The sequence below is a fragment of the Musca domestica genome, unplaced genomic scaffold, assembly GCF_030504385.1.
Source record: "Musca domestica strain aabys unplaced genomic scaffold, Musca_domestica.polishedcontigs.V.1.1 3, whole genome shotgun sequence".
NCBI classification, from domain to species: Eukaryota; Metazoa; Arthropoda; class Insecta; order Diptera; family Muscidae; genus Musca; species Musca domestica.
The window spans coordinates 9,058,298-9,081,132 of record NW_026712299.1 but is presented as its reverse complement, the minus strand read 5'-3'; the positions used below and the strand labels follow the sequence as shown (position 1 = coordinate 9,081,132).

The following is a 22,835-nucleotide window of genomic DNA, read 5'->3' as shown; positions in this document are numbered from 1 at the left end:
AACAACAACAAACGTGGATTTTTTAAAAAATATATTTTTTTTAAACAGCAACAAACGTGGATTTTTTAAAAAATATTTTTTCCAAACAACAACAGACGTGGATTTTTTAAAAAATATTTTTTCCAAACAACAACAAACGTAGATTTTAAAAAAATATTTTTTCCAAACAACAACAAACGTGGATTTTTTAAAAAATATTTTTTCCAAACAACAAACGTGGATTTTTTAAAAAATATTTTTTCCAAACAACAACAAACGTGGATTTTTTAAAAAATATTTTTCCAAACAACAACAAACGTGGATTTTTTAAAAAATATTTTTTCCAAACAACAACAAACATGGATTTTTTAAAAAATATTTTTTCCAAACAACAACAAACGTGGATTTTTTAAAAAATATTTTTTCCAAACAACAACAAACGTGGATTTTTTAAAAAATATTTTTTCCAAACAACAACAAACGTGGATTTTTTAAAAAATATTTTTTCCAAACAACAACAAACGTGGATTTTTTAAAAACTATTTTTTCCAAACAACAACAAACGTGGATTTTTTAAAAAATATTTTTTCCAAATAACAACAAACGTGGATTTTTTAAAAAATATATTTTTTTTAAACAACAACAAACGTGGATTTTTTAAAAAATATTTTTTCCAAACAACAACAGACGTGGATTTTTTAAAAAATATTTTTTCAAACGTGGATTTTTTAAAAAATATTTTTTCCAAACAACAACAAACGTGGATTTTTTAAAAAATATATTTTTTTTAAACAACAACAAACGTGGATTTTTTAAAAAATATTTTTTCCAAACAACAACAAACGTGGATTTTTTAAAAATTATTTTTCCCAAACAACAACAAACGTGGATTTTTAAAAAAAAAAAATTTCAAACAACAACAAACGTGGATTTTTAAAAAAATATTTTTTCCAAACAACAACAAACGTGGACTTTTTAAAAAATATTTTTTCCAAACAACAACAAACGTGGATTTTTTAAAAAATATTTTTTCCAAACAACAACAAACGTGGACTTTTTAAAAAATATTTTTTCCAAACAACAACAAACGTGGACTTTTTAAAAAATATTTTTTCCAAACAACAACAAACGTGGACTTTTTAAAAAATATTTTTTCCAAACAACAACAAACGTGGACTTTTTAAAAAATATTTTTTCCAAACAACAACAAACGTGGACTTTTTAAAAAATATTTTTTCCAAACAACAACAAACGTGGACTTTTTAAAAAATATTTTTTCCAAACAACAACAAACGTGGACTTTTTAAAAAATATTTTTTCCAAACAACAACAAACGTGGACTTTTTAAAAAATATTTTTTCCAAACAACAACAAACGTGGATTTTTTAAATAATATTTTTTCCAAACAACAACGAACGTGGATTTTTTAAAAAATATTTTTCCCAAACAACAACAAACGTGGATTTTTTAAAAAATATTTTTTCCAAGGATCAAGAGGTACGTAGATTTTTTAAAGAATATTTTTTCCAAGGATCAAGAGGTACGTAGATTTTTTAAAGAATATTTTTTCCAAGGATCAAGAGGTACGTAGATTTTTTAAAGACTATTTTTTTCAAGGATCAAGAGGTACGTAGGTTTTTTAAAGAATATTTTTTCCAAGGATCAACAAACGTGGATTTTTTAAATAATGTTCTTCAAGGATCAACAAACGTGGATTTTTTTAATAATGTTCTTCAAGGATCAACAAACGTGTATTTCTTAAAGAATATTTTTTTCCAAACACCAACCAACGTGGATTTGTTTTATACCTTTAGCCCTATGATATATACAGAAGATATATATCATTTAATACGAGCTAAACGTGCCTCATCGAAATGACTGTCTAAGACCCTTGGTGTCTTTGAACCAAATCCGATTCAGGACATTTAGAGTCGATCTAGAGGCTGCAAACGTTAATTCCCGATGAGATTATTCAAACTGGGTACATCGCAATATTATTATGAAACTTAGATCGAGTTCGGCTATGGGCAACATCGGTCCACTCCTTTGGGTACCTCTCTCACAAAAGGTCACTAAAAATAAATTATCTCATGGAACAAGAAAAGATCATCCAATTTACTGAAATCTTTGTAAAACCTACTATTTTTATCAGTGCTAGGATAGGTGCACCAATGGACATTATCGTCCTACTCCATCAAGTTCCTCTCTCACAAAGTGTAAAAATTATGAATATTCACAACAGATTTAGAATGAGAACGAGGATTCCGATTATCTTTAAAATTTCGCACATCTCAATATTTCTACCAACACAAGACTTACCACCCCTTCTGGTAACCTTCCCATAACGGATCAAAAATTTGAATACCCATAACTCTTACAGGATACAAAATGAGCATCCGATTGCTTTAAAACTCGGCGCATCCCAATATTGCTATCAACACAAGATCTAGTGTGAATGTTGAATATATCGGATCTCTCCTTCTGGTACCTCCTTCAGAAGTGGTCAACATTATGACTTTCAAAAAATGCGAAATAAACATTGGATTCTTTTCAAATTTCATACATTCCAATGTTTTTATTATCACAAGATCTAGAGTGAGGATGGTAGATATCGGTTCACTCCTTGTGAGTTAACATTTCCTATAAGCAAAATGCTTATAAAATGCCAAATAAGTATATAATCTTTTTACAATTCGCACAATCCAATATTTTTACTATCAGAAGATCTGGGGTGAAAATGGTAGATATCGGCCGCAATTCCAAAACTCATATCTGTCATTACTTTCGTGTATGAAAAATTTATGAGACATTTTTATGATAAATATTGAACATACAAATTTATTTTGTTCAGAGACTCACAATGAAATTTGATCTAGAATAATTCTTCCTTTAATACTTTTCCCAAAAAACGAAGTATAAAGGGAGATTCTGACTTGGATTGGAAACGTGTTAACAGTAAATATAATATAAACGTGATTTTCACTAGCGGGGCATACATTTCGAATTTTCATGATAACTATTGTACCTAGATGTATGGTTTATTCTGAGATGTATAGTGGAATTTTGTGTAGAATATTTCTCCTTTTGACAGGTTCCGCCTAAAACGAAATTTTATGTAACTTTCAGACCTCAATTCGAAAAAAAGGCGGAATAAAAATTGATCAAAAAATTAGGAAATATTTTCGGTGATATATTATTGATTTACAATAAAAATAGAGATTTTTGTTCTTTGGGGACTTGTAGCGAAATTTGATGAGGAATATTTCCGTCATTGACGTCATTCTTCTAAACCGATGTTTTGTAAGAGATTTTTGCATTGAATCACATAAAGTGTGGCTTTAACCCAAAAATGAGTTTTTAATATATATACATTTCTGGCGTTCCGTTTAAGGGAAGTTTTCAAACAAATTTTCCAAAAAGGACCAACAAGACCCCTTTGATGACTCGCCGATGTACGCGTCGTCTCGTTTTTCATAATCTCTGAGTTTTCCTCGTAATATATCTTGCACAATGTTATTTTTTAATTTTTTTTTTCACTGACATAACCCAGCTACGAAATTGCATTACAAGCCGTCGACACTACATTACACCTTAAAAATGCAACGCAAATTTTTGCCTCGTCACCAAATCAAAATAAAAATTTGATGCGAATATTTGTTGGTGAACTTCATAAAAAGTCGGCTACGTCAAATTGTGTTTATCTTGGCTCAGCGCACAGAGGAAAACAAAGCGTTTTAATGCATTTCTAAATTGAAAGGAAAAATGGGTAAACAAATAATTTCGAGGTTATAATAATGTTGGAGACGGGTGTACAGGGTGAGATGAAAAAACTGCAACAAACTTCACACTGTTGTCATTTTTAAGCCACTCGCCCGACAGCTGTTAAAATTATTTCAGTGACAGCTCATTATATTGTTTACAAGTGTACAAAAGCATTTTTGTGAGAATTTTCGAGACAAAAAGTTATTCGTGATGGAATTCAAGCGTGATAGTGTGATTTCTTTATATTTGACTGGAAAACCACAACTGGTTATCGTTAGAGCACTCCAGCATTAAAATGTGAATAAATCTTTTGTGTCTCGTACCATCGCTTGTTACCGTGATAGCGGTAGCGTAGCCCGACGTCAAGGAAGTGGGCGAAAAAAAGCAACATCAGCAGAAATGGTTCGAAAAGTACAGAAGCGAACTGATCGAAACCTGCATCGCAGTGGCTGAAAAATGGCTCGTGAGCTGAACATATCGCAATAATCCATTCGGAAAATATTGAAAAATGAGCTCGGGGTAATGCCATTGAAATTCCCAAAAGTGCAAGAACTTACACCGCATCAGAAAGAAAATAGACTCAAAAGAGCTAAAGAGTTGCTTCGCTTGGCCGAAAGTGGTGAACTTCCGAATTTGGTTTTCTCCGATGAGAAAACCTTTCATTGTCCAGCAGTTTGTAAACGAACAAAATTATCGGCCATGGCCATGGTGATGGTGTGGGCAGTCATGACAGTCGATGGTCTCTCTCCGCTCGTATTAATCGACCATGGCACAGAATAAATAACGAATATTAATGCGAAAATATGCTGGAGGGTGTATTAAAGTCTTGGGCACGCAAACATTTTTGCCGCAGACCTTGGATATTCCAACACTCATTCAGGACTCAGCACCATCACACTCAGCACGCGCCACCCAAGAATGGTTACAAAATGAAGTTCCTCGCTTCATTTCCAGCGCACAATGGCTACCAAAATCTCTAGATACCAATCCGTTGAACTATTGTTTTGGAGTATTTTGGGAAGCACGGTCGGCACTAAAAAATACCAAAGTGTCGATCACATCAAGCAAGAGCTTCGCCGGGAATGGGCCAAAATACCGCAGAGCAACATTCGAACAGCGAGCATTGGCCGTTTGAAGGCCATAATTCGTGCCAAAGATGACCAATAGGAACAAATCTAAACTTATTTTAAAATTTGATGCTATTTCCGAAATTTGTTTGCTTTCATTCAAAAAAAATTTTAAAAAATGCAAAAATTATGGCGTTTGTTTTTGTTGCAATTTTTTTATCCCACCCTGTATAAAAAGCATTACCAATAGGTAAGCATAGGTTTGAAATATTACCAGGTTCTAATAACATTTGGTAGCTAAAGTATCAAGCTGATACCGGTTTCGCCATAGGGCAAATTCAAAAGTAAACGGTAAACACAAAGATCGTATTTAAAACGACTTTATTTATTTTCTTTTCATTTTTTTGGTGACCCACAAAAAAATTCGCTGACACTGTTGCTCGCAACAGGTAAACCCAGCATACACCGATACTGGGTCATTGACTTGAAATTTAAGATTACAACAATGATTAAAAGTATTAACATTATCACATAACAGCGATTAAATGCATGGAATATTTCGGAACATTGCTTTGAAAAGAAAATTTTTTTAAAGAACAAAACTGAAACTGAAGCAAAGAATAAATAAATCTGAAAATCAGAAAATATTCCTGTTTGAAAAAAAAATATAATAAATTCCAAAAAATTTAACAAATTTAAGGCAATAAAGAAAACGTCAAAAAATGATGAAATGTTACTCTCGAATTTCTTCAATTTTTTATATATGTTTATAGAAAAAGACCATAGAAATACGCATTTCTCTATACATTATTAAATAAATATTGATCATTTACTAAATATTGATCAATTAAATTGGTTTGTCAATTTGTGTTCGGAATGTGAGAACTTCCACTTCCGAGGCGATTTAATTTTTTGCCAAAATTTGATTGAAGAACCAATAGTGTAATCATGCGTTGGAATTGGAATTTAAAAAAACCTACACATTTATTTAACATCTAAACATTTTATACATTTATCATAAAAAAATTAAAGATTATATAATTATTTAATTATAAAATCTAAGCTCACAGCTCATTAAAAGAATTTTGAAAAAACTAAAGATTACACTGTACAACATAAAACCAATGACGGGAAAAACTCAAACAGATTATGAAAGTTGAACTAAGAAGAAGAAGACACGAGTATCAGAGTTTAAATATTTCGGTCGAAAATGTTAACACAAAAGAGAGTAAATTATGGTTATGGCTAAGCGTATTTAGTAGACCTCCCGCAACGAAAATTTTTATATTGGGAATTTATGTGAAGTAGATTATTCCGACTGTGAACCAAATAACATTGCTATAGAGAGCATGATATGACTTCGATAAGGATTATATTAAAAAATATTTATTAGAGCAATAGATATACCGGACCGAGTTTCACCAAATGGTAAAATTCGGTTGAATATGACAAAATCTATCATACTACATATATGGTTAGCAATAACCGTAAAATCGGAGGAAGGTGTATCTAAGCTCTGTAAAAATCTGAAACGATGACGATTAAATTTGGCAGATGTCTTTTCGAGCAGTATCTGATGCCCGGTATCAAATAGCATTGTTGAGGAGTGAATATTACGCATGTGAGGGACTTTAACACTGCAAATCGGGTGAAACATATATATGGGAGCTATAGCTACATCTGAACCGATTTTCCAAATTTGATGTACTTGCTTCTAGGCTGAATTAAGTCAGAAGTGTTAAAATGCAGTCCACTTGGGCTGATATTAGCCACTTATCCGAAATCGGTTAAATATATATGGGAGCTGTATCCAAATCTGATCTTGTTAAAATTTGGCAGAGGTATTTCCGAGCTCTATAAGATATCTAGTACCAAATATGTGAGAGCTATAGCTATATCTTAACCGATTGTCAATAAATTTGATGTACTTGCTTCTAGACTTAATTCGGCTGGATATGCCAAAATTCAGGTCATTTGGCCATTTGGGGCACAATTAACCCGATTGAAGATATATGGGAGCTATATCTAAGTCTGAACGATTATTACCAACTTCAAAAGGGTTCGACTTTGGGCCAAACAAATATTGTTTGGAAAATTTCATCTCAATTGCATAATTTTTCTTCACAAGAATACGTGGACGCACGGACATACGGACTGACATGCATAAATCTACTCAGAAAGTGATTCTATGAACATCCTCAATAGTAACTATGGGTCTATCTCGCTTCCTTCTCCCTGTTACAAACAAATGCACAAAGAAATAATACCCTTACCACTATGTGGTGTAGGGTATAAAAACATATTTTAGAGTTAAAGTCGTACCTTGTGTGAATTTGTGCAAAATTCTCCAATAAAGCATCATTTTAGAAGGATGACGTCAAAGACAAAAACATTCCACTATAAGTCTCCAAAGAAAAAAACTATCTATTTCCATGGCATACCAGAAAAATATTTACATCAAAGTTCCCAAAAAAAAAAAAACGCAAAATTATTTCCAACCTTTTTGGATCAATTTTTCATCGGTCTTTTTTTCAAATCGACGCCTGAAACTAACATAAAATAACGTTTTAGGCGAAAGGTGTCAAAAGAAGAAATATTCTACCCAAAATTTCACTGAAAATCTCAAAGTAAACCATATATCTGGGTACAATAGTTTTTTATAGAAATTGCATTCGAAATTTATGTACAAAAAGTGAAGTAACATGTATCCAATCCGAGTCAAAATCTTCCTTTATATTTAATCTTTTTGGGAAATTGCTAAAGAAAGAATTATTCTATACCAAATTCCATTATCAATTGGGTATATTCTATACAAAATAGCATCCATTTTTTGTTAATAACAAGTAAAAAAGCTGTAAGTTCGGCCGGGCCGAACTTTGAATACCATACACCAATTGGAACAAATTTGGCAATTCTCAAAAACAATAAAATTCGTTAAAAATTCTGTTAACATTTAAAAAATACCGAATGTAGTTGTTATATTAGGGTCTATACGATGACATGGACCTACATAGGTAAGTTTTGTCATAAGCCATTACAATATTCAAATGCGAAACTTAAAAATAAACGGTGAATAATATAGCTAAAATCATCAAAATACCGAATATCGGGAGGTACCGTTATATGGGGGCTATACGAAGAAGTGGCCCTGCACAGACAATTTTCTGTCTTAGGCTGTAGGATCCATTTCAAACTTCAAATACCAAATTTGAAACAATTCTGTCGCTAAAATCATTAAAATATCGAATATCGGGATGTACCGTTATATGGGAACTATACGAAGACGTGGCCATGTATAGTCAATTTTCCATGATATGTTGTACTACCCATTATGAACTTCAAAAACGAAATTTTTACGCAATTTCGGTACATAATGTCGCGAAAATCCTTGAAATACCGAATATATCGGGGTAGTGTTATATGGGTGCTATACTAAAAGGTAGACAATATGTAGACAATTCTGTTCCAGGGTGTAACGTACTTAGAGGGAACTCCTTGTGTGGATTTTTATATTATTCCATTGAAAAATGTGGCTAAAATTACAAAATGACGAATATCGGAGGGCACCAATAAATATACGATATCGTGGACATATATAGAAAATTCTCTTTCAAGGGTTAAAGCACTCACAGAGAACTCCTTTTGTAGATTTTCAGACAATTCCATTGACAAATGTGCTTAAAATCATCAAAATACCCAATATCTGGGTATGGGGGGACGATATAGCCATCTTCGAACTCGACCTGCCTGCAGACAAAAGACAGATCGGTGAAAATTTGTAACTTTCTGTCTTTACTCGTTTTGATCCAAGGGTGATTACAGTAGGCGGACGGACGGACGGACGCTGATCAAGAATATATATACTTTGTTGGGTCTACAATTATTAATTCGAATAGTTGCAAACGGAATGACGAATTTAATATATACTCCATATTATATATAGTTGAGGGTATAAAAATATATATTAAAAAAAAATCCACAACTCTAGCTCCCCAAACTTTGTTTACTGTTCCTCCAGTTTTTTTTAAATAGTTGTACAAATTCAGGATTTTAAGTGTGCTAGTTATTTAAAAAATTTTAAAAATTCACAATTGTAGCTTCACAACTCCTTTAAAAATATAATCAATAAAATATTCTCTACGGATCCTTTAAAAAGTATTTTTGTTATTACATTCACGATTATAACGGTAATACTTCAATTAAAAACCGATACTTACTCAGTATATTTGAAGACACCAGTAGGGGCTATAAATATGCCCGATCCGATAATTGTACCCACAATTATAGCCACACCATTCATGAGGGTCAATTTGCGTTTAAGTACAATTTTATCACCACCCTCATCGCCATCCGCCTGCTGTGACAGAGGATGTTCTTCGCTGGCACTGCCATTTTTCTCCTGTGATACTCGGCGATTTGGTAACTCTACCAGATCGGTTGTTACACCGTTGCCATAACGTTCCGTCATTGTTAGAGGTTTTGTTTTTTGGATAATTTATTTTTCTTTTTTAATTATTTTTTTTTTAACAACACTTTATTCAACACAAATGGTTCTAATCCTCATTTATTTTTCCATAACCATTTTTTGCTTGGTTTTATATTTTATAAATAATATTTGGCTTTCTCTTTAATATTTTAATACGCCGCCACGGTAATGTCAATGCAAGAAATCCGTCTTCGCAACCACTTGCTAATAGCTTCAAAATACAACTGAATTTAGTTTCGGAAACAATTTTTCAACTTCACCAGCAGCGCAGAGCAAAATTCTCAATTTTTGCAAAAACAAAAAAAAAAGCAACAAATATCCGTCAGTGATGGCACTGTCATGATTTTTGTACGCGTTAGACACAAATTGTGCCTAGAGGCGGGAGATGGGAAATCTTGATGCAAAAGGGGCCTAAAATGATGAATGCTTTTCTAAGGGGGTTTTAAAGACCAAAGGTGGGAATACATAAGGCGCTTATTTGGCAGGCTTAAGTCTTCGTAAACAAAGTATTTTTAGGTTGACTTAGTTCGATTTTGGCCCTAAGCTAATTTGTTCATTTCCGAAGAAGCTAGCCGATGACTTAAGCCAGTCAAATAAGCGCTTTATGTATTCCTTCCTCAATAAACCCATGATACAATCATTACAAGGTAGGGCGTGGCAGATTCAAAATAATTGGACTTTAAAAAATCCAAAAAAGAGATTGGAACCATGGTACAATGAATACAAGGTAAGCTAACTTTGAAAAAATTGCAAGTATAGAGGTCTACCTGTTTGGCTTGTAATGTCAGAATTACTATCAAAACAATAAAAAAGCAAACAACTTGTTGCATTGATTTTGAATAAATAATTTAAAACCGCGAAAACTGAATGAAAGGTCTAAATTTCTTTTCAAAATCATGTTCTATACATCTCTTATGGATTATTTCGCGACCAAAACTGAAGATTTTGTCGATGCATACGTCGCATTTTGAAAACACCCAAATTTGAATGTTTTCTGAACAATTATTTTATTATTGAAAAGAATACACACACATAAACAAAAGAAGTTGACATATTAAGCCAGAACAATAAAAAAATTAAAACCATATGGTAGTTCTGCCCTACCTTGAATTCATTGTACCATGATTGGAACCTTTTTCCTGATCTCAATAATATCAATATCATTCTGAATGGTCGGGACAGTTATCGGTTTTCTACTGCTATGGATGAGGGGCTTTTCGACGGATGCGTGAGGACGTATATTACATTTATGTAGATAAAAATGGGGAAAATTTTGAAGTAAATCAAACATTTATATCAGATTTCTGGTTAAGAGAAATATTTAGATATAGCAGGTTGTAAAGAAACGCCGACTGGTTTCGCAAGTTATTGCAGATCCTTTGTGGGGGTGGGGGACCAGAAAGGGCTGGCAGATCTTGTGTGAGCAAAAATATTTGGATGTGTGAATTTTGAAGAGGGTTAAATGCTTATTTCGCTTCCTTTAAGCGTTTTGTTTTTAAAATTCTTGAACCGTATGTGGGGGAGGTACTAGACGAAATTGTCCGATCTCTACCATCTTTATAACAGACTTTGTGTTGATTAAAATATTGAGATGTACCAAGTCTCAAGGGAATCGGATCCTTATTTCGCGTTTTATCAGCTTCATGAATATTGAAATTTTTGACCCTTTTGTGGGAGATGTACCAGAAGAAGTGAACCGATATATCCCATCTTCACACTGGACCTGGGGTTAATAAAAATATTTTGATGTGTGTAATTTGGAAATAACCGAATGCTTATGTCGGATTTTATGATCGTTTTTGTTATTTAAAATTTTTATCCTTTGTGGGGAAGTTACCAAAAAAAATGGTCCGATCTCCACCATCTTTTTAACAGATCTTGTGCTGATGGAAAAATTGAGATATGCCAAGTCTGAATGGAATCGGGTGTTAATTTCGTGTTTTATGTGCTTCATAAATATTCAAAATTTAGACTCTTTGTGGGAGAGGTACCAGAAGGAGTGGACCGATATATCCCATTTTCACACAAGACCTTGGGTTAATAAAAATTATGTGATATGAGTAATTTGAAGACAATTGGACTTCGTGGGGAAGGTACTTGATGGATTGGACCGATATTGTCCATTTTCGCACCTGACCTACTGATGCAAATATTAGAATTTGGAGGATTATCCTTTATCTTTCTGTGCAGTAAATCATTTTCTTTGAAAATGTTGATATTTTGTGGTGGACCAATATTGCCCATCTCCGAACTCGATCTAAGTTTGATAATAATTGGTCTGTTCCAGAACTGCAAGAATATAAAAGTTTTTACTACGATAACCGATTTTCCCTTTATGATATCGAAGAAAATTGCAAAACCAGTAGATTATTGCAAGTTCTGGAACAGACCAAATATTACCATGTAATAAGTTTGGATCAAATCTAATACTACCTTCGAGAGTTATCCTGCACACCAGCCAGACAAGACGGACGGACTTCGCTAGATTGACTCTAAATGGCCTGAAACGGGTTTCTCTCAAAAAATCGAAAGTCCTAAAAAAATCTTAGAAAAATACCTTTTAAATGAAACCCATTGTTTGGGGGCTATACGAAGACGAGGACCAGCATAAGTAATGTCATAGACTGTAGTACAGATTCCGAACTTAAAATACGAAATTTGAAACAATTCCGGTGAATAAGTGTTCTATACGAAGTTGTGGTCCTGCATAGATAATTTTCTGTCTTAGGTTGAAGTATCCATTACAAACTTCAAATACAAACAATTTCGCTGAATAATGTCACTAAAATCATCAAAATACCGAACATCAAGAAGTATAGTTATATGGGAGCTTTACCAAAACGTGGGCCTGCATAAGTAATTTGTTGTCATGGGTTGTAGTAGCGATTAAGAATTTCAAATACGAAATTTGCAAAAATTCCGATTAATAATGTCTGAATTTCCTTATAAAATTTTTCTTCATTAGAAACCGGTTCCCATCTCTGATTTCACGTTTTTGCTCAGTGCTGCTACTATACAATTAAAAATAAGTATGGAACGAAGCCTTTGATTCTGTCACCGATTTTGTTTAATTCTGTACCCGAAAAGTTGTTGTTTGCCATCACTGACACGCACACCCCTATTTCCTTAATTGTCTTAAATTACAGTGGCCTGAAAATCGTTAGGTACAAAGTCGTCATGTCTCACAAAAAATTTATATAAATATTAAATTTAACCTGACGTTCAATCAAGGCAAAAATATCTTGAATCAGAGTTGTATTTCACTATCACATACATAAAGTCGCGATTGTTGTCATAATTGTCAAGCATTTTTCAAAGACGGTAGATGCTAAAAAATGTTGGACATGGTAAAACAAAGTTTTGAAAAAAAATTCGAATATGAAAAAAATATTTGGTCGAAAATGCCACTCGTACTCCCATGTCTAAGAAGGAGCTACATAATATAAATTTGACAATAAAAGCACACCTTTGTAATTATGCCATTGTTTCATTTATAGTTTTATGAATGTTTTTGCAATTTCTTATTTTGCACAGGTTAAATAACCCATCGCACCTAAATATTTTATCCACACTGTATGCATCAAAACAATACGTGTTTCTTGCGTTGTTATTGTTGTGAATTCAATTAGGAGGGAAAAAAACATTTATTTGGCATTTGTTTGACAACGCTGTTTGAAAAATGGGGGAGAGCTTTTTGACATTGAATTCACTGAAATTCTTTTTCTCTGAGTTGGTGGATATGTGAACATTTGAAATATTTATCCAAAGAGAGAAAAGCACGTGTTGAGCTACTATGCATGTAATGCTAATGTTGCAATTTTGAGAAAGTTGCGATTTTTTGATAATTCTCGGAAAAGATAATTTTGTGACAAATTCAACACATACTGAACCTTAGTTACACATGGTACGAAGATTCCTCATTTATTTACGATATAACCCACGATTTGACAATATAAATATAGTATTACGCACCTATCCACAGCTGCATTTAACCAGTCTCATTTCATTAATTCAAGTACTTAGTTTTTAAATATCATACACGGAGAACATATTGTGAAGTGCAGGAAACGTCCACTTATAATGTTTTGAGTACAGTTGACAGAATATTCCTTGTCATACAATGATGCCGCAGGAATGAATTCAGGTTATTTGCTTTTCTCTTTTGCGGATGGCATTTCAAGGCCAAGCTTTTAATTCGTAAGCATTTGTCAAAAAAATTGGATTTTGCTGGAAATACACAACCAGTAAGGAAAGGTCAATAGTCGGGCAGGGCAGGCTATAGCTATATCTGAACCGATTTTCACCAAAATTTGAAGCATTTTCTTTTAGGCTGAATTCCGTCGAAAGTGCCAAAATATAGTCCATTTGGGCTGATATTGGCCATTTGATGCATCCTGAAACCTGAAATCGGATAAAGATATGTATGAGAGTTATATCCAAATCTGAACCAATCTTGACAAAATCATTTTTGTGAAGTGCATATTACGCATGTGAAGGACTTTAACAGTAAATCGGATGAAATATATATATGGGAGCTATAGCTATATCCGAACCGATTTACACCAAATTTTAAGTAGAATAAATTCAGTCGGAATTACCAAATTTCAGTTCGTTTGTGCTGATATAAGCCATTTAGTGCACTATTAAGCCGAAATCGGTTGAAGATATATTTGGGAGCTATATCCAAATCTGAACCAATTTTGACAAAATTTTAAACACTTATTTCTGAGCTATATCTGATACCAAAGACCATTTTTGTAAGGTACATATTACGCATGTGAGGAACTTTAACACCAAATCGGATAAAACATCTATATGGGAGCTATAGCTATCTCTGGACCGATTTTCACCAAATTTGATTTTACTTGTACTTGCTTCTAGACTGAATTCAGTCGGAATTGCCAAAATTCAGTTCATTTGGGCTGATATTAGCCAAAACCTGAAATAGATATGCGAGATATATATGGGAGCTGTACCCAAATCTGAACCGATCTCTATAAAATTTTACAGATGTAATTCTGATATCTGGTACCAAATATCTTTCTTGTGGAGTTCATACTACGAATGTGAGGGACTTAAACACAAAATCGGATAAAACCTATATATATTGGGGATAAAGCTATATCTGAACCGATTTTCTCCAAATTTGATTTACTTGCTTCTAGACAGAATTCGGTCGGAAGTGAAAAAATTTGGTCTATTTGGTGCACAAAAAAACTAATATCGGATTAAGATATATATGGGAGCTATATCCAAATCTGAACCGATCTCTATAAAATTTGACAGAGGTATTTCTGATACCTGGTACCAAATATCATTCTTGTGAACTTCATACTACCAATGTAATTATATAAAACATATATATAGGGGATAAAGCTATATCTGAAGCGATTTTCTCCAAAATTGATGTACTTGCTTCTAGACTGAATTCGGTCGGAGGTGCCAAAATTCAGACCATTTGGACTGATATTGGTAATTTGGAGCAAAATATATCGGTTGAAGATATCTATTGGAGCCTTATCTATGTTTGAACTGATTGTCACCACTTTCAATAGGGTTTGTCCTTGGGCCAAACAAATATTGTTTGAAAAATTTCATATCAATCGAATAATAAATGTGAGCTGCATTTTGTTAACAATAATACTTGGACGGACGGACATGCATAAATCGACTCAGAAAGTGATTCTATGAAGATGCTCAAAAGTAATTATGTACGGTTATCGTAGTAAACGCTTTTACATTCTTGCAGTTCTGGAAAAGAACAAATAATAATTAATACTTCTGAAGTTGTAGGTTTGTAATACCAATCTAGTGTCAGTTCATTGCCCTGTAGGGTTATATAGGTGCTTCTGGCACCTGGCTTCTTCGTAAACGAACAAATGAGCTTTAGTTTGACTTGGTTCCACTGTCGATGACTTAAGTTAGTCAAAATAAAACGTGTTATATATTACCACCTTAAATGCGTCGAACTGCAAACGTCTTGAAATATACATAGTTTAAAACATTTAAGTATTGGAATATCTCTTTTCTTCACAATTCAACAAAGGTCGTCAACATATTTGATCAATATTCAAATTCTTCATTGTAGCGTACACTGTTGTATTAAGGTATTGTCAGAAGGAATGGGTTTTACATATGTGATGTCACTTTTATGCATGTCTAAACATTCCGTCAGATAGAGCCTTTAATAGGGTCAGCTTATTCGAAATAAGTCTCCTTTTTGACTCCCCTTATAATCTTTGTTGTTAAAAAATCGTTATTCATTCTTATGCCACGGATATGTTAGAACTTTTTGCCGCTTTGAGAAGATATTTTTTAATCCGCTTTGGGAGGATTTATTTGAAGTATAAGTAATGGATATGATCAATTCAAATGCAATTGGTTAACTTATTTAAATGTAAACATACTGTAAACTTCATAAACAATCTTTATTTTAATTCAACTATCCCATCCCTGCTAATTTGCCAAGCACTCGCTCTCTTTCTCTCCCTCTCTCTCTCAAAACAAAGTTTTTTCGCAGAATGTGTTTTTGTTTTCTCTGAAGTTAACCACATCCGATATCTATCGTCGTCCGACAGACAGACGGCAAATCAGAAAATTGTGCTCCGCGAAGTTACCGTTGTTGTTGTTTTATTATTGTTAACAAAAATGTATTTAATTATCAATTGGTTTCAATTTTCCACAAAAAAATATTTAATTACAATTGTGATTTATTTATCAGTAGTTGTGTCTTGTTGACGAGTTATTTGGTGCCTGAGGGAACGTCTGTGTGCTTTTTGTTGGTGGTTGGTTATAAACAAGAAAATATTCGCGCACACACGTTGTCAATAAGCCGGCATACAACGCAACGTCGATAAGTTGACACGTTACTCCGAATTCACGATATTAACAAAGAGACCGACGCAAAGACACTGAGTGTGACGTAAATGATGAGCCAGGCAGACAGTCGGCAACAGTGTTGCCGTTTTGGGCGTTTCCGTCCAAATTTGGGCGGAAAAAAGATACATTTTGTGGTTTGGGCGGATTTTGGGCGCATTTTTTCCATATTGGGTACACATTTATTTATTCATTGTTAATTTTTACGTAATTTAATTTTTTTATTACTAACTGAATTTTATATTTTTTTATTGAGATAAATCGTTATTTATTTTAAAGATGTTTGTTAAATTTTTATACCCTACAACACTATGTGTTGGGGGTATTATAAGTTTGATTGGGCCAAAAATTATGTAACACCACGAAATATTGGTTTCCCACATAGGAAAGTATATATGGATCTTCCTATTTCGCCGAGCTGAGTCGATCTAGCTATGTATGTCCGTCCGTCCGTCTGTCCGTCTGTCCATGTTAATTTGTAATCACTCTACAGGTCGTAATTATGGTCCGATCTTCACGAAATTTAAAATGGAGGTGGGGCTAGGGTCAGAATAGAAACCTATTTCTTTTGGAGATGATCGCATAATATTTAGGTGTTGAAATGGACCAAAAACTGAAAAAATTACTGATTTTGCAGTTGCTCTACAAGTCGCAATTATAGACCAAGCGACGCGAAAGTTAGCATGACTCTAGATCTTAGGGATGGGCAGAAGCCATCCAATTTTGGTGGTCATCGGGTAATATTTAGTGGGCGAAATAGGATACAACATTTGTGTTAAATAAAAGTCAAATTTGCTATTGAACCGCGAATATTTTTGATCACGGTGAAATTACAAATAGACGAACAGGCCAATTCTGACCGTTACGTAGATGCCGATAGTAAATATATCGGATATATATAGCGAAATATATACCAAGGAAGGGGATGTTAGTTAGAATGCTTATATCTCAAGAATGGCTGGAACTATTTTGACAAATTTTGTCAATTCAGAATGCCCTCTTGACATAAAAATATAAAATCTAAAAAAATCGCAGAAAAATATGCCAATAATGATTTTAATATAGATTTTTTAGTATTTTGTGACATTTTTTTTTATTTTTTCATATTTTTATCGCATGCGATTTTTTCAATTTGACTTATAATATTGAAGTGTATATTTTGTAATATTTTTTCACTTTACAACACAGGTTGGGGTTATTATATATAGATTGCAATTATTATCCGATCCTCACGGAAATTTTCGGAAGGGTAGGTTTAGGCTCAGAAGAGCTAGGCCTATTGTTTTCAAAGATGTCCGCAATATATTAGGGGTTGAAATGGACCAAAAACTAAAAATTTTTTTTTAATTCCTGGTCACACAATTGAAGGCAATCGACACGCCTGAGAAGAGAGTTAAGGACAGCGAAGAATTCTAGCATTTTTGATGACCATTGGATTATATTTAGCTTTAAAGTGGACCACACAACTAAAAGCACGACGGAGAGCGTAAATATTGGGCAAATGTCCCTGGTGACATAATTTCAAAAGCGAAATCTTCCAAATGGATTTGGACATAAGGGGGCTGCTAAGATATTGTAGTGTTGTAGGGTATCACATGGTCGGCCCAGCACGACTATAGCCTTTGCTTACTTGTTTTTTATAATATATATAATACATTAAAAAACAAGTAAGCAAAGGCTATACTCGTGCGGGGCCGACCATGTGATACCCTACAACACTACAATGTGTTAGAAGCCCCCTCATGTCCAAATCCATTTTGGAAGATTTCGCTTTTGAAATTGTCACGGAGCACTGCCCAGATATTACCCTTAGCATTTTGACCAGGGACATTTTCCCAATATTTATGCTGTTAGTTTTTGTGGTCCATTTTACGGCTAAATATATTCCAATGCTCATCCAAAATGCCAGAATTCTTCCCTGTGCTTAACTATATTCTCAGGCGTGTCGATTGGCTTCAATTGTGTGATCAGGAAATTTTTTTTCTGTTTTTGGTTCATTTAAACCCCTAAATATTTTGCGATCATCTCCAAAAGCAAGAAGCCCCTCTGTGTCTCCAAATTTAGACTCATCTACATGATTTGCTTGTCTACGATATATGGCTATATTCGTCAACGAAATCAGCATAAAAAAGCCAGAAGTTCGCCTATTGTGTATTTCGGATATCGCCTGTAAGTAATGTTGGTATTTTTTTACACAAAAGTCGTGGTCCATTCTAACCGCTGTCCTAAGCTCTAACTTCATGCGAGATTTCGTGTCCTTAGGTTTATATTTGGGACCTTTATAACGGCTGCAAAATCAGGAACATTTTGAGTTGCTGGTCCATTTCAACCCCTAAATATATTGCGGATATCTTTGAAAAAAATTGGTTAAGCCCTTCTGAGCCTAACCCTACCTTTGTAAAAAATTTCGTGAGGATCGAACGATAATTTCAATCTGTATATAAATAATAACCCTAACCTGTGTTGTAAAGTGAAAAAATATTACAAAAGAAATACTTCAATATTATAAGTCAATTTGAAAAAATCGCATGCGATAAAAAATATGAAAAAATAAAAAAAAGTCACAAAACACTACAAAATCTATATGAACACCATTATTGGTATCTTTTTATGCGATTTTTTAGTATTTATACTTTAATGCCACAAGGGCATTCTAAATTGACAAAATTTGTCAAAATCGCTCAAGCCATTCTGAAGATATAAGCATTCTAGCTGACATCCCCTTCCTTTGCATATATACATTGTATATATTTCGCTATATTTATCCGATATTTTTACTATCGGCATCTACGTAACGGTCAGAATTGACCTGTTCGTCTATTTGTGATTTCGGAGGCAATAAAAATATTCGCGCTTTAATGGAAAAATTTACTTTTAATTATCACGAATGGTCTATGGTCTACTAAACCACTAAATATTACCCGATGACCATCAAAATTGGAAGGCTTCTGCGCAGCCCAAAGCTCTAGAATCAGGAAAATTTTCAGTTTTTGCTCCATTTCAACACCTAAATATTATGCGATCATCTCCAAAAGAAATAGGGTTCTATTCTGACCTTAACCCCAGCTACATTCTAAATTTCGTGAAGATCGGGCCAGTTTGGGCGGATATGGTCGATTTTGGGCGGTTTTTAGAAAACATTTGGGCTGAAATAAAAATTTCAAACGGCAACACTGGTCGGCAATTCAACCAAAATGTTAAGAAAAAAACCCCCAAAACCGCGAGTACAACACGTTGGCGAGAGAGCAGAACAGTTGATTCTGGATAAAGGATTTTTTAGGGAATGGAGTAGATTTTAATGTCATGTTTACGTTATAACTTTTTGTAGGGTTAACCTACTTTGAGAGGATTTATTTGACGTAAAAGTAATGGGTATGACAATTTAAAACCAAATCCAGTAGGTTAACCCTCATATATATAAACGTACTATAAGGTACATAAAATTGTAGAATTAGAAGGGGCAACTTTGTGCTACCGTAGGTTCATATTTTTTAATTGTAAATTTTATAACATCTCATGGTTAAAATGTAAAACTCTTCATCTACATTTATTGCCAAAAAAGAAAATATTTCGCTCGACACAATGAAGGTGTAAAAACATAGAAGACTTTTTTACTGGCTTTAGACATCGGATGGCTGCTTCATAAAAGGACAAAGGAGTTTTTTGTCGTCTTAGTTCAATTTCGGACCATAATTTATATTCGTTCAGCCTACGCTTCTTTGTTCTTTTACGAAGAAGGTAGCCGATGATTTAAGTCAGTAAAAAACCTGTTATACAAATTTCTGATCTGTCAATGTTGACTATAACAAGTTAAGCTGGGAATACATAAAGCGCTTATTTGGCTGACTTAAGTCATCGGTTGGCTTCTTCCGAAATGAACAAAGGAGACTAGGGCCAAAATCGAACTAGGCCAACCTAAAACTCCTTTGTTCATCTACGAAGAAGCCAGCCAATACATAAAGCGCTTATTTGGCTGGCTTAAGTCATCGCCTAGCTTCTTTGAAAATGAACAAAGGAGCCTAAGTCCAAATCGAACTAGGTCAACCTTAAACTCCTTTGTTCATCTATGAAGAAGCCAGCCGATGACTTAAGCCAGCCAAATATGCGCTTTATGTATTTCCAGCCTTAGAAAATATCAATCGGGTTTTGCCGACAGATGTATACCCTCAGCCAATGTTCGATTATTTACTTATATTTTGACTTCTGTTATGATTATTGAAATTATTGACCCTCTATGGAGTAGGCTCCGAAAGAATGGACCAATATTGTCCATTTCGTATCGAAACTAAATAAATATGATATAAATATTGCGACGTTTCAGGTTTGGACTATATTGGATAATTCCTTCACTTTATATAAAAAATGTGATAATTTTTAGAAAAATTTAAAATATGAGTCAGGTACCCAGATATAATCGACCGAAGTATTCCATTTTCACACTTCATCATATGCAGATAAAAATATTGATGGGAAAAATTAAAAGAAAATCGAACTTTTATATCCAATTTATGGAAAATCATCAATTCCATATTCACCTCAGGTTTCTGGCAGAGAGAGAGAGAGAATCAGTAAGTTGTAAAGAATCGCTGATAAAGGTATTGAAAAGTATTGACAATTGTGACCATTTGTGAGTGAGGTACCAGAAGGGGTTCGCAGATATATATCATCTGCACAACAGATATTGTGTTAGCAAAAATGTTTGTATGTGTGAAATTTGAAGAGAGTTGGATGCTTATTTCTTTGATCGTTTTGTTTTTCATAATCTTAAACCCTGCCCATACCAAAAGATGGTCCGACCATCTATATAACAGATTTTGTATTGATGGAAATTTTTGGGATGCACCAAGTTTTGAATAGAAACGGATGTCAATTTCGCTTTTTATGAGCTTCAGCTTCATTTTCAAAAAGTTGAGCCTTTGTGTGGGAAGTACCAGAAGTAGTGGAGCGATCTTCACAACGAATCTTTTGTTAATGGAAATAATGGCATGTATGAAATATAAAGAGAACCCGATGCTTATTTCGGATTTTATAAACGTTTTGGTTATTAAATACTTTGACCCTTTGTGGAGAAGGTACCAGAAGAAATTGTTCGATCTCTACCGTTTTTTTACAGATACTGTGTTGATAGAAATATTTCGATGTGCCAAGTCTAAATGGTATCCTATGTTAATTTCGCGTTTTATGAGCCTTATGGATATTCCAAATTTCGACCTTTTGTAGGGGAGGTACCACAAGGAATGGACCAATATATTCTATCTTAACACTAGACATTGGGTTAATATAAACATTGGAATGTGTGAAATTTGAAGACAATAGGACTCTTACATCACATTTTATGAGAGTTGTAATTATTCAAAACTTTGACCATTTGTGGGGGAGGTTCTTGATGGAGTGGACCGATATTGTCCATTTTCTCACCTGATTAGGATTTGCAAAGGCGGAGCAAAATCGGATTATTCTTTCTGTTTCTGTGCAAAAATTATGTTTTTTGAAAATTTCGAACTTTTGTGGGGGAGGTACCAGAAGGAGGACCGATATATTCCATCTTAACACCAGACCTTGGGTTAATATAAATATTGGAATGTGTGAAATTTTACGTCACATTTTATGAGAGTTGTAATTATTCAAAACTTTGACCATTTGTGAAGGAGGTACTTGATGGAGTGGACCGATATTGTCCATTTTCTCACCTGACCTAGCTCTGTGCAAAAAAATATTTTTTTTTTTGAAAATTTTGACTAGACACGTTTAGACCGTATCAAATGATATATACCCTCTGTAGCCATATGCCTAAGGGTATAATATTCACAACAAATTTTTCAGTGTGGGAAACACAGAATAGCTTATTTTGTACAGAATGTTCGTTTGTCTTTATGGGGATTTGACTGTAGTTGAATTAAACACACCCCTTATTTGTTGTATTTTTTGTTATAATAAAACCATGGTTACCAACCCTACCAATATTTATTTTTATACCCTCCACCATAGTATGGTGGGTATAAAATACATTCGGTATTTTTAAGATTTGAAGGAAATTGGTAACATTTTTTATTTGAAAATTGTCAAAGACGTTCCAAATGGTGGAGGGTATTCAAAGTTCGACCCGGTCGAATTTACAGCTGTTATCAACTTTCACCGTGAGGCCTCTTAAACTACAGTTGGCGCAAAAATTGAAGCCGAACGACCAACTGCAACTCCGAAATTTTAGTAAATAGGCTCTTGGAAAGTTGGCCGAGGATCAACTTTTTACGAATTGTCTTCGATGTCAAAGCTTTTTTTACCTCAATCGATACGTTAATAAGTAGAATTGTCGAATTTGGGATAAAGATCAGCAAGAAGCATTGCAAAATCTACCAATGCATCCAGGAAAAGTCACACTTGGGTGCGGTTTATTGGCTGGTGGCATCTTCAAAGATGTGAATGGTGAGCACTACCGAGACATAATCTCCATTTTTTGGACCAATAATTGAAGAGCACGGGTTACAGCGTGCTGATGGTAACCCTGCGCAAATATAATCGCCTTCCAGTTCGTTTTCATTTTCATAATGCCAAAATATCAAAATTTGCTGCCCTGCCAGTCAACCATACAGAAAAGCCTGCTAGCCTGGCAAATACAAAGTTAAAATATCAGTTGAAAGTATCACGGAGATAAATTAAAAAATAAC

General features: G+C 33.8%; 1 protein-coding gene across 1 annotated transcript in view; it reads right to left on the bottom strand.

Moving 5' to 3' along the window:
• Positions 1-16,212, bottom strand: part of LOC101888285 (large neutral amino acids transporter small subunit 1) — a 34,609-nt gene extending 18,397 nt beyond the window's left edge. The window contains exons 1-2 of the mRNA XM_011297249.3: positions 15,996-16,212; positions 9,026-9,505 (exon numbers count right to left, since the gene is read on the bottom strand). Coding sequence (XP_011295551.1) covers positions 9,026-9,276 — 251 coding nt within the window. The 5' untranslated portion in view covers positions 9,277-9,505; positions 15,996-16,212. The remainder of the gene's footprint in view (positions 1-9,025; positions 9,506-15,995) is intronic.
• Between the last annotated feature and the right edge of the window lie 6,623 nt (positions 16,213-22,835).